The 13,508-nt window shown below is 39.5% G+C and overlaps 1 protein-coding gene across 1 annotated transcript in view; it reads right to left on the bottom strand.

The window, feature by feature from the left end:
- The window catches only part of LOC113833780 (signal-regulatory protein beta-1-like), a 37,410-nt gene extending 31,636 nt beyond the window's left edge, over positions 1-5,774 (bottom strand). Inside the window, exons 1-2 of the mRNA XM_035439979.1 lie at positions 5,219-5,774; positions 4,714-5,064 (exon numbers count right to left, since the gene is read on the bottom strand). Coding sequence (XP_035295870.1) covers positions 4,714-5,064; positions 5,219-5,288 — 421 coding nt within the window. The 5' untranslated portion in view covers positions 5,289-5,774. The remainder of the gene's footprint in view (positions 1-4,713; positions 5,065-5,218) is intronic.
- Positions 5,775-13,508: the final 7,734 nt, after the last annotated feature.

The following is a 13,508-nucleotide window of genomic DNA, read 5'->3' on the forward strand; positions in this document are numbered from 1 at the left end:
AATACAGATGCCCTATTGTTAGAGAGTTGATAAATGTGCCTGTGGATATAAATCTAGAAGCCTTGTGGGATAGGGAAAAAAAACTTCAAGAAAACTTTTAGAAGAAGGAGCTTTTGGAGACTTTTTAGAAAGAAGCTCAAGACAAGTTTTAGAAGGAACATTTAGAGAATTCTTGTCAAGTACTCTAGTAGATTTTTTTAAGGAGAACTTTTGAAAGAGATTATTAAGAGAGACCTTATAGAAGGAAAATTACTGAAACTTTTTTTTTTGAGACAGGTTTCTCTGTGTAGCTTTGGAGCCTATTCTGGCACTCGCTCTTGAGACCAGGCTGGCCTTGAACTCTCAGAGATCCGCCTGCCTCTGCCTCTGCCTCCCGAATGCTGGGATTAAAGGCGTGCACCACCAATGCCTGGCTGGAAAATTACTGAAACTTTTAAGGAGAAATCTTAAACAGAGCTTTTGAGAGACAGCTTTTTGGGAAGAACATTTCTTGAAGAATAAAAAGTCACGATGGGAATGCATGTGTGAGCTGGTTGATTTCCTTTTGCCCCTTAGATTAGAACATTTTAGCAAGCCCCCACCCTACCTGCTGTAAACCTCCTGCCTTGAGGGACCAGCCCCCCCTTTAGCATCCATGATGTGCTGCAGAAAAGACATGTAGTTCTCTGGTTCAGCATTTGTCTGACATGCCTGGGCCTGCTGTGGTCGCTAGGAGTTCAGATACCCTCCTCCTGGCAAGGAACCAATCAAAAGTTAGCCGATGTGCATTATGGCACTTTACAGTAAAAGTGTAACAGTGACATGCAGAACATAGTAACCACCATGGGAGGGCCTATAGGCTATAACAACTAGTTGACGAATCAACACAAGATAGGTCATCCAAGCCTGTATGTGTTTATCTTACTGATTGTTAAATAAAATACTGTTTGGGCAATGAGACAGCAAGTTAGACGGGAGTAGGAGTCAAAGAGGATTCAGGGAAATGTAGTAGAGAAGTGGTGATCCAGGCCAGAAGTGACATAGCAAGGAGACTCATATCTAAGCGAGGAAACAGGAAGTGGCCCTTTTTCCTGTTCCTTCTCCATCGGTGAAATGTGATCCACCAGCAAGGAGGGACGCCAATAAGGCATCTGATAAGATAAGTCTTGTAAAATATATAGATTTATGATAATTAAGACTGAGCTAACAGATGAGGACTCCTAGTCATTGGCCAAACAGCATTGTACCTAATATGTCTCTGTATTATTTTGTCCATCCACGCAGCGGGCAGGTGGTGGTAGGGCTTGGGCAGCTTTTGGCAGAAAGATTTATCATAACAGGAGAATCCTGAAACTGACTAGTGAAGACCCTGCACCTACCCTTTATATTTCTCTCTTGCTGGGATTAAAGGCATGAGCTCTGTTACTCCATTAGACTGATTCAATGTTGTGTAGCCCTGGGTGGCCTTGAACTCAGAGAGATCCATTTGAATTTGTCTCCTGATTCCAGAGATTAAAGATGTGTACCAACACTGCTTGATCTCTGTAGGTTGAGTGTGACTTTTCTTTCTGAATCCTCAGGCAAGCTTTAATAAATCATAAATATTATATCACCACATGGAACCTTCAAATGGATCTTTTTATAAAGATTATTAATTTTTTGAAATTCAGGGAATTGGAGAGGTTGGTATGTTTCAAGTCTAGAGTGAAGTTATCATGGACCATATTCAGTTCTCTTAATATCCATATATCACTTTCCTCTGTACTTGACATAACAGCTTTGTGATCATTAGGTAAATAATTGAGAATCTACAAGTAGAATATTAGTTTTCCTTTAGAATCTATTAACTTAGGATACCACTAACTTCTACCAGCTCAGATGCTAAGCATGTTTTCAGATACCATCTGAAATCTCTAATTCTCTGCTGTGTTATAACACACCTTTTCTATGTTTCCACCAATGTAATGTAAAAGTGTCTTGACTTACGGCTTCCTTTGTTCTATTTCTACAAAAAGTTCATAGAACTTCTTCCACAGTGGATAGAAGCAAGTCTAAGGGAAATATTTTGGTAGCAAAATTATCCTTGGATACCATTGATGAACTTGCTCCCAGGGAACTTAGATTTCCCTTTGGTATATTAATTAGTTCAGATCACATGGTATCATGGCAATAATTCAATAACTCTATTGCATCCCCTTCCCTAGATTCCCTGTCTATAAAACTGATCACTCTTTGGGTGATTGATGAAGGGCAAGCGATCACATCCAAAACAAAAGCTGCATGTAGTAAACTGGAATCAGGATCTGGATACATAGATATTTGTCCATTATAGAAAAACTGCAGGAAATGAGGTTCCTGTTAGGACCCCTCACAGTCATTTGGGTTCTGAATCCATACTAACACTACAGAAGCTTTTACAGTACAATCAGTACATGCTCCACAGGCACTAATTATAGAGAGCAGGTGACCAAGGGAAATTGAAGGACAGAGCTCAGTGACATGCTGTGTCATTAAGGTAGAGTTCTGAGTGAAAGAGAGAAATGTCTGACCTCAGAAATTTTTCTGCACTATTGTACAATATAGGGAAGTTGTGCCCTGAGACTGGAGTTAAACAGGGTTTTGCCTTGGATGAATCTAAGGGACCCTGGTGTCTCCTTCCTGAGAAATGTCACTGGCACATTATATGAGTACTATATGAACATTATATGAGCAGGGCTCAGAAATTGTTCTGCACTATTATGCAATATAGGCAAGTTGTGCCCTGAGACTGGAGTTAAATAGGGTTTTGCTTTGGATGAATCTAAGGGACCCTGGTGTCTCCTTCCTGAGAAATGTCACTGGCACATTATATGAGTACTATATGAACATTACATGAGCAGGGTCAAGGCCATGGTGGGGAAAACCAAGCTCAGGGGAACTCACCAACTCTAGACCAACACTTATTGAGCAGGCATGGGACCAAGCTGTGTTGGTTCCATGCATGTGGGCAAGAGTTGAAAGACCTGGTCTATTTGAGGGGACCCTGGCAGTGGGATCAGAATCTGTCCTTTTGCAGCCCATTCCCTATGGTGGGATGCCTTGTTCAAAGTTGATGCAGTGCTAAAGTACTTGGTCCTGCCTCAACTTAATGAGCCAGTCTTTGTTGACTCTCCATGGGTGACTTACCCTTTTAGAGAAGTAGGTGTGTAGGGGTTTGTTGGGAGTAGGTGGGGGGCAGTGGGAAGAGCAGTGGGAAGAGGAACTGTGGTTGCTATGTAAGATAAGAAAATAAAATCTTTTCTAAAAGATGAAAGCCCAAAGGCAAAACATAGTTTTAAAAAATGGGATAATTAAAGTTAGAAAACCTGGCTGGAAAGAAACCAAGTTAATGCCAGGCATTCATAAGTAAGAATAAGACTCTGGGTATTTATTTGGGAGCTGGGTGTCAAGATCCCCAAAAGTAAAAAAACAACTAAAGGCATGTGCTTTATTGCCAGGACTATGGCTGTACAAGTTAATAAACTGTGGCACCACCTTAGTGGCCACAAATTGAAAGAAATGAAACACATGATCTTGGAACTGAATTAGTGTATTTAGCTGGTGGACTACGATGCTTTGTTTACACAGGGCAACAGTGGAGTGAGAGTATGGTTGACATTGGTGCAAATTAGTCATCAATACTATTAGCACCTGAGTGTGAGGAACATCTTGAAACATTGAGGATCTCATGATGAATGGAAATGCTGGCTGAGTTTGAGAAATACTGACCGAGCATCTCTTATGCACTAGGCTCCTATGATGGTGACCTTTAAATGGACAGCAAGAAATTGGCCTGGAATCAGATGAGGGTTCAAGACCAGACCCCAGCACTAACTGGCTATGTGATCATGAGTATGGCAAACTCGCCTTACATAGCAAACATGGCTGTACCTCATAATCTGATTGTCTTTATGCTATAAAATTGCCAAAATCAAGACCAAGAAATGAGACTTCTGGACTTTATCAGGAAGTTTAAAGTGAATGTTCTGATGCCTAGGCTGTGATTGGAGATCATCTATAAGGAGACTAACTCCAGGACTTAAGTCTACATTGCCCAGAACCTTCAGTGACTGTGCAAGTAAGATACAAAATTGTTTCCAGACAGACCCGAGACAAAGTGCAAGAGATTCCATAGTGAATGTGGGCATATACCAAAGGATGTCAGTATGCTGTGGATGAAGAGAAAATGAGAAAAGCACACTGTGCCCTGGTCTTGTCATTTTCTGCCTTGATTTGCTTTACCTCTTGGGAGAATGGAGACACATATATTGGGTAAAGGGCTCTTGGTTGCCTGTTTCTTGCCATCTCATTTGACATCTGGAATGGAACCTGGAATATACTAGGCCCCAAGTTGTTTGGGAAGATAGAGAAGACTTAATCAGGTGAGGTCATACGTTCTGGAGGCAGTAAGTCAAGTTTGACCCTGTCATTGAATATGGCATTGGCTATCTTTATGCAGCCAGTTGAATGGGCCAGATTGAGAAAGATAAGTATTTTGAGGCAGACAAGAATATGGATTCACCCCTGTTTACCAGAAGTGGTAGCTCTAGCAAATACCATGTCTACTCCCATGTTTCCTTGATCCACAGTTGGAGTAGTCACCCTATGAACATAAGGGACACTTACAGACTTGCTTCTTCCTTGTTGCTCACAGAATATTGGGCACATTTTGACCTGTTGGAGATATGAGAATGAGGAGGACAATGCAGTACTCACCAAGCACATACAACACTGTGCCTCCCCCAGACTGAATCTCCTTGTCAGCTTCTGCTTTGAGGAGTTTCACACAGTAGTAGGTGCCAGCGTCAGCAGGTGTGACATTACTGATTCGGATGGAAAAGTCCAGGTTGTTTCTCTTTGCAGTATCTCTAACATATGTGACTTTTGGGAACTGCTCTCCTATGGAAGTATATATTGGATGCCGACTCTGCCCTTTACCGTGGAACCATTTAATGGGCCCCACAGGAAGCAGAGAGGTCACAGTGCAGTTCAGAGTGGCGGACTGTCCAGCAGCAACAGAAACTGATTTCTCAGGCTGAATCACCATCAGCTCCTGTGTAGTTGTTCCTGCAGGGAACATCAGTTAGTGCTCATCATGATGGAAACTCACAGGATGCTCTAGTTTGTGATCAAATACTGTTTAGTACTAGAGCATAGTATGTACATGTTCACATTTCCCCATATTGGGCCTCTTAAAACAAGGACATAGCAGATAAATTACCTGAATCACAGAGATACTGAGATCTTGGCAGTATAGTTATTGAAGCCCCAATTCTGTTTGGAAATCCCATGCTTCATCCAGTATTTGCTTTGTTTTCATTTTCTGTGCATATGGCATGACATATTTCTTATGTAATAGTAACAGTGTGATTATATGACTGTTTTAGACTAGTGAGTTGTGAACATAGTACTAGGTATAGTTAGTTAGATGTACATTTGATTACATGATTATTTGGGTCAGGCCTGCAGCTCAAGATGGGGTTGAATGAAAATGCCATAGATTTCTCCCATTATAAAATAGTGTGCTCCTTAATTAGAGAAATAAAACCCCAGTTTAGGTTACCAGTTATAAAAATATGTATTATAGAGCCCACCAAAGACTGCCAAAGCCCTGTTAACAGTCCCACCTCCATCCACAGGACTAGGTCATGTTGGGCCTCTTTCCAGCCAGCCTTCCTCTGCCCTGCTCAGAGACACCTGAGGTCTGGGGACTGCACATGGGGTGAATTCCATCTCAGCAGTTTCCAGCCCACCCACAGAATGCCAAGGCCCTGGTACCACTCCAGCCTCACTCCACTGGAATAGGTAAGCTTGGGACTGTTTCAGCCAGCATTCATGAATTCCTCTGCCCTGCTGGGAGATACCTGAGGCCTGGGAACTGCTCATGGGGTGAATCCCATATCAGCAGGATGCAGCCTATCCAGAGACTACCTAGGACCTTGTACCAGTCTTGAATCCATCTATGAGAAGTGGAGAGATATCAGAGTAATGGAACTGTTTGCAACTGCCAGAAGGTAGCCTTGGTCCCGTACGCATCAGGAGAAGAAGAAACTCCCATTACACCCACTGGAAAAAGGAATGGGAAGAAGACAACATAAAAACACATTTAAAAACAGAAAAACCAGTATGACACCACAAGAGTCTAGGGAATCTATACCAGCATGACCTGAATATCACAACACAGATAAAGCAGAAGAGAATGACCTTAAAAACATCTATATGAAAATGATAGAGGGCCTCAAAGAGGATATGAGAAAATCCCTTAAAGGAATGGAAGAAAAAATGAAAAAATACTAGAAATCAGCAGATCTCTTAAAGAAAGCCAAGAAGATACAATCAAACCCCTGAAGGAAACAATTCAGATGGTTCAAGACCTGAAATCTGAAATAGAGACAAGAAAGAAAACCCAAACTGAGCGAATTCTGGAAATAGAAGAGCTGAGTAAATGATCAAGGACTACAGATACAAGCATAACCAATAGAATACAAGCCATAAAAAGGAGAATCTCAGGCATTGAAGATAAACTAGGGTAAATAGACTCATCAAACAAAGAAAATCTTAAGTCCAACAAATTCCTAACCAAAATATCCAGGAAATATGGGACACTGTGAAAAGAACAAACCTAAGAATAATAGGTATAGAAGAAGGTGAAGAAACCCAACTCAAAGGTGCAGAAATCATATTCAACAAAATCATAGAAGATTTTCCCAACCTAACAAAAGACATGCCAATTAAACTACAAGAAGCCTACAGAACACCAAATAGACTGGACAAAAAAAGGGTCTCCTTGACACAGAATAATCAAAACCCCAAACATAAAGAATAAAGAGAAAATATTAAGAGCAGCAAAAGAAAACAGTCAAGTAACATATAAAGGCAAACCTATCAGAATTACACATGACTTTTCCAGGGAAACTCTGAAAGCCAGAAGGTCCTGGATAGATGTCCTACAAACAGTAAGAGAACATGACTGCCTAGACTACTCCATGCAGCAAAACTTTCAATCACTATAGATTGAGAAAACAAGATATTCCATGACAAGACAAGATTTAAATAATACATATCCACCAATCCAGCCCTACAGAAAGTTCTGGAAGGAAAACTCCAACCCAAGGAAGTTAACTATAACCAGAAAAACATAGGCAATAGATAATCCTACTTTAACAAACATTAAAAAAAAATGATGGTGAAATCTATATACAATGGCACCACCAAAAATAAATACAAAACAAAGAGCAACAATCAATGGACATTAATAACCCTCAATGTCAATGGTCTTAACCTGCCTGTCAAAATATAAGGCTAACAGAATGAATACAATACAGAACCCATCCTTCTGCTGCTTACAAGAAACACACCTCAACCCCAAAGACAGACATTACCTCAGAGTAAAGGGTTGGGAAAAGATTTTCCAATCAAATGGACCCAAGAAACAAGCTGGTATAGCAATCCTAATAACTAACAATTTAGACTTCAAACTGAAATCAATCAAAAGAGATGAAGAAGGGCATTTCATACTCATCAAAGGAAAAGTCCATCAGGATGAAGTCTCAATTCTCAACATCTATGCCCCATTTGTAAAAGAAACATTACTTAAATTCAAATCACACATAAAACCTCACACACTTATAGTGGGAGATGTCAACACCCCACTGTCATCATTAGTCAGGACCACCAAACAGACACTGAACAAAGAAACACAGGAACTAATAGAAGTTATAACCCAATTGGATTTAACAGACATCTATAGAACATTACATCCAAACACAGAAGAATATACCTTTTTTTCTCAGCACCACATAGAACCTTCTCTAAAATTGTCCACATAATTGGCAATATTGCAAACCTTCACAGTTACAAAAAAATTAGAATAACACCCTGTATCTTATCAGACCACCATGATTTAAAGTTAGAATTAAACACCAATACAAATTGCAGAAAACCTACAAACCCATGGGAATTGAATAACACCCAATTGTACCATCCCTTTGTCCAGTAAGAAATTAAAAAGGAATTAAAGACTTCCTAGAATTTAATGAGAATGAAGACCCTACATACCACAAATTATGGGACACTCTGGAAGCAGTGCTAAGAGGAAAGTTCATAGCACTAAGTGCTCACATGAAGAAACTGGAGAATAGTCACACTAGAGGATTGACAGAACAACTGGAAGCTTTAGAACAACAAGAAGCAAGCTCTCCATGGAGGAATAGACTCCAGGAAATCAAAATGTGAGGGCTGAAATCAATAAAGTAGAAGTAGGAAAACATTATAAAGAATTAATGAAACAAAGAGTAGGCTCTTTGTGAAAATCAAGATAGACAAGCCCCTAGCCAAACTATCCAAAAGCAGAGAGAGAGCACACTAACTAACCAAATCAAAAATGAAAAGGGGGATATAATAACAGACAACTGAGGAAATCCAGAGAATCATCAGGTCATACTTTGAAAACCTGCACTCCACAAAATTCAAAAACATAAAGGAAATGGACAATTTTCTGGAGAGATATCACTTACAAAAATTAAATCAAGAACAGATTTAAAGAGACCTATAATCCCCAATGAAATAGAAGCAGTCATCAAAAATCTACCAACCAAAAAAGGCCCAGGGCCAGATGAATTCAATGCAGAATTCTACCAGAAATTCAAAGGATAGTTAATATGAGTACTCCTCAAATTGTTCCGCACAATAGCAACAGAAGGGACATTGCCAAGCTCTTTTTATGAGGCTACAATTACCTTGGTACCCAAGTCACAGAAAGACACAACAAAAAAGAGAATTACAGACCAATATCCTTCATGAACATTGAGGCAAAAATATTCAACAAAATACTGTCAAATCGAATCCAAAAACACATCAGAGAAATCATCCACCATGATCAAGTTGGCTTTATCACAGAAATGCAGGATAGTTCAACATATGAAAATCAATCAATGTTATCAACCATATAAACAAAGTGAAAAAGAAAAACCACATGATCATCTCCCTAGATGCTGAAAAAGCCTTTGACAAAATCCAACATCCCTTCATCATAAAAGTCTTGGAGACATCAGAAATAACAGGAACATACCTAAACATGATAAAAGCAATATACAGCAAACCAACAGCCAATATCAAATTAAATGGAGAAACTCTAAGGGGGTACCTTTCAAATCAGGAACAAGACAAGGCAAGGCTGGCCATTCTCTCCATAACTCTTCAATATTGTACTTGAAGTCCTATCTAGAGCAATAAGACAACAAAAGGTGATCGAGGGGATACAAATTGGAAAGGAAGAAGTCAAACTTTCACTATTTGCAGATGATATGATAGTTTACATAAGTGATCTGAAAAACTCTATCAGGGAACCACTACAGCTGATAAACACCTTCAGCAAAGTGGCAGGATACAAGATTAACACAAAAAATCAGTAGCCCTACTATATACAGATGATTAATTTGCTGAGATAGAAATCAGAGAAACATCACCCTTCACAATATTCACAAACAACATAAAATATCTTGGGGTAATTCTAACCAAAAAAGTGAAAGACCTGTACAGTGAGAACTTTGAGTCTTTAAAGAAAAAAATTAAAAAATATACCATAAAATGAAAGATCTCCCATGCTCTTGACAGGTAGGTTCAACATAGTAAAAAATGGCAATCTTGCCAAAAGTAAACTACAGATTCAATGCAATTCCCATCAAAATACCAATACAATTCTTCACAGACCTTGAAAGGACAGTACTCAACTTCATATGGAAAAACAAAAAAACCCAGGATAGCCCAAACAACCCTGTACAATTGAGAAACTTCAGGAGGCATCACCATCTTTGACTTCAAGCTCTATTATAGAACCATAGTCCTGAAAACAACTTGGTATCGTCACAAAAATAGACAGGTTGACCAATGGAATCCAATTGAAATCCCTGATATTAACCCACACACCTATGAACACCTGATTTTTGACAAAGAAGCTAAATTTATACAATGGAAAAAAGAAAGCATCTTCAACAAATGGTGCTGGCATAACTGGATTCGACATGTAGAAGATTGCAGATTGATCCATATCTATTGCCATGCACTAAACTTAAGTCCAAATGGATCAAAGACCTCAACATAAATTCAGCCACACTGAACCTCCTAGAAAAGAAGGTAGGTGGCACCCTTGAACAAATTGGTACAGGAGACTGTTTCCTGAACATAACACCAGTAGGTTAAACATTGAGATCACCAATGAATAAATGGGACCTCCTGAAACTGACAAGTTTCTGTAAAGCAAAGGACACAGTCAGCAAGACAAAACACCAGCTCACAGAATGGGAAAAGATATTCACGTACCCCACATCTGACAGAGGGCTGATCACCAAAATACACAATGAACAAGAAGCTAGCCACCAAAACATTAAACAAAACAATTAAAAGATGGAGTGCAGAAATAAATAGAGGAATCCAAAATGACTAAAAGATACTTGAGAAAGTGCTCAACATCCTTAACCATCAGTGAAATCCAACTCAAAACCACTATGAGATACCATCTTACTCCTGTCAGAATGGGTAAAATCAATAACACCAATGACAATCTATGTTGGAGAGGATGTGGAGAAAGAAGAACTCTCCTCCATTTCTGTTGAGAGTGCAAACTTGTACAACCACTTTGGAAATCAGTATGACAATTTATCAGGAAAATGGGAATCAGCCTACCTCAAGATCCAGCAATTCCTCTATTGAGCATATATCCATGTACACTCATACAATATGGAATATGCTCAACTATGTTCATAGCAGCATTATTTGTAATAGCCAGAACCTGGAAACAACCTAGATGCCCCTCAACTGAAGAATGGATAGATAAAATGTATACTTACACAATGGAGTACTACTCAGTGGAAAAAATAATGGAATCTTGAAATTCACAGGCAAATGGATGGAACTAGAAGAAACCAACCTGAGTAAGGTAACCCAATCACAAAAAGATACACATGGTATATACTCACTCATTTTTGATTTTCAGACAAAAAGCAAAGTATCACTATCTTACATTCCACACTGACTGAGGAGCTAAGAAACAAGGAGGACCCCAAGAGAAGATTGCATAGTCCCTCAAAGAAGGGGATGGGGACAAGTACCCCTGACCAAATTGGAGCCTGGGGTCAGGAAGAGGAAGGCAAGTCTTCATCCAGTTGCTGTTAGAAGCAGAAACAGTCACCCATAACTAAGCACTGAACCATACTACTGGAATTCAGTTGTGGAGAGGGAGGAAGATTGAGCAAAGGAGCCAAGACATGGATGGAGAGACTTGCAGAAAAGTTGACCTGACCTACTGATAGAATGGAGACACTAGTCATACAGCTGGTGAAAGAGCATTCAACCAAACCAAACCCTCTGAATGTGGGTACCACCTAGGAACCCAAGACAGTCTATGGCTCCTCTAACAGCAGAGCTAGTCTTTATCCCTAGAACACAAATGGACTTTTGAAGCCAATTTCCCTGTGGAGGGATACTATTGTAGCCCAGATACAACAAGGGGGTTCTAAAACCGTCCCCAAACAATATGACAGACTTTCAAGGTCCTTGGTAGAGGGACTCACTATCCCTGGGGAGGAGTAGGGTTGCAGGTTGGGGTGGGGTGAGTAAGGAACATGGGAAGATGGGAGGGTGAGAAAATGGGAGAGGATGGATATGTAAATATAAGTAATTAAAAATATAAAAAACAGAAAACAGAAAATATCATGAAGACTTAAAAGAACTAATTAACTTTTGTACTAAGATAACATATATAAGTCCAGAATTTGAAAAATGTAGCAACTCTCAAAAAATCCATGGATGATTCAATATAGTATTTTAAAACAAAATTGTAACTTCAAATTTTATTCCATAATGGGACCTATAGTGTTGAGGCAGATATAAAACAGAAAATATAGAAAAAGTATGTATGTATGGCTTGCTTCTCTAGTACACTTACTTTAACATGGCACATTTGTAGTAGCCATTCCTTTGTAACTTTTCTTATTAGCATAGATGCTCTATCTTAATGAATGGAAACTAAAATGAAATAATGTTTTTGACACTTTCAAGGTAGTTTGATAAATTTAAAGGTGAAATGGTAAGTATTGGGAGATTTGAAGGTCAATGTCACCTTTCCAGGACTCACCTATCTCTCACAAAGAACTAAATCAGTAGCCGACTGTACTTTGAGGCAACCAACTATGGGGGAGGGAAGGAAATCATCAAGGAAGTGACTACAAGCGACCTTGACTGTTGGGTATGAGAGCACAGAAAACTGAACTAAGTGTCTTGACAACTTTGGAATGTTCTGCAGAATGGATTTGAGAATCTCAGCATAGATATAAGTGATCATAGCTTGTGGAAGCACCCAGACCTTAGAGCCTTTCAGATGGTTTAGGGAGATCAGCTGGAGTCTGCACAGTAACTTTGTTCAGAAGAAACTCCATCTTATCCTTCCCATGCCCAGAGCCCAGGCTGCAGTATCTATATACTATTTAAGCAAGGGAAGTGTTGCTGAATTCACAAAGGTAGGTTGTGGAAGGTATACAGACAGTCCTTTATATCCTCATCTGTGAGTCCATAGAAATACCAGAACACTAGCACAGGGATTGCAGCCACACCCAGCAGAACAAGTGAACAAGTGACAACAGCTCACATATCTGTCAAATCCCATGAATCAGGAGGAAATTGTCTCAGCAAAGAGGAGAATAAAACATGTTACACAAGAGTAAGGGTCAAGGATGTTGGATCTCTTTTGTCTATATCCTCTAGTTCATAGTCAGTATTCAAAAAATTCTTCCCTATGTATGATTTGCTCAGTGTGACATCTTCCCATGTCACTGAAACCCATTTTAAATTGCTAATTTATGTAGAAATAGAAACCTAGTCTCCAATGTGAATGACCTTTCCAAAGAAAAATTGTTTGCATGTAAGGAGAATGCTGAAGAGCCCAGGAGCATAGAACCACAGACAGTGTCCTCACTTCCCCAGCTAAATTTTAAGGGGTAGACCAAAGCCTCTGAGAGGAGTGACTGCTTATCACCTAACCTCAATCAGACAGCCTGAGTTCAAAACACATCTTTAGAGATTGTTGTTAGAGTTTTTAGTGTTTCTGCTTCTTTTTTTGTGTCTATGGCAATGTGACAAGAAAACATATGAGATGTAGGCCTATGCAAGGTAGAACCATGGAATACTTTAGACAATATCTGCAAGATGGTGACTGTTCATGATATTGAAAAGTAACTCTTCAGTTGATTTCATGAGTCATGGATCATTCACTGACACTGGCTGATCTGTATAGCGTCATGGAGACTGACTCTGATTATGGAGATGCCTCTAGCTCTAGATACAGATGGGAATCTGGATATAATTCTACTCTGCTATATTAGTTTCATATTGATTTGAAAAATACCTGGGACCATCAGATTAAAGGAATAAATATTTCCTCTGTCTCCATGTTTCAGGGAGTTCAGGGTCATAGAGTGTGTGGAGCAGAGGGCAGGCTGGTCTCAGGTCACACAGAG

This window comes from Cricetulus griseus, chromosome 2, assembly GCF_003668045.3.
Source record: "Cricetulus griseus strain 17A/GY chromosome 2, alternate assembly CriGri-PICRH-1.0, whole genome shotgun sequence".
NCBI classification, from domain to species: domain Eukaryota; kingdom Metazoa; phylum Chordata; class Mammalia; order Rodentia; family Cricetidae; genus Cricetulus; species Cricetulus griseus.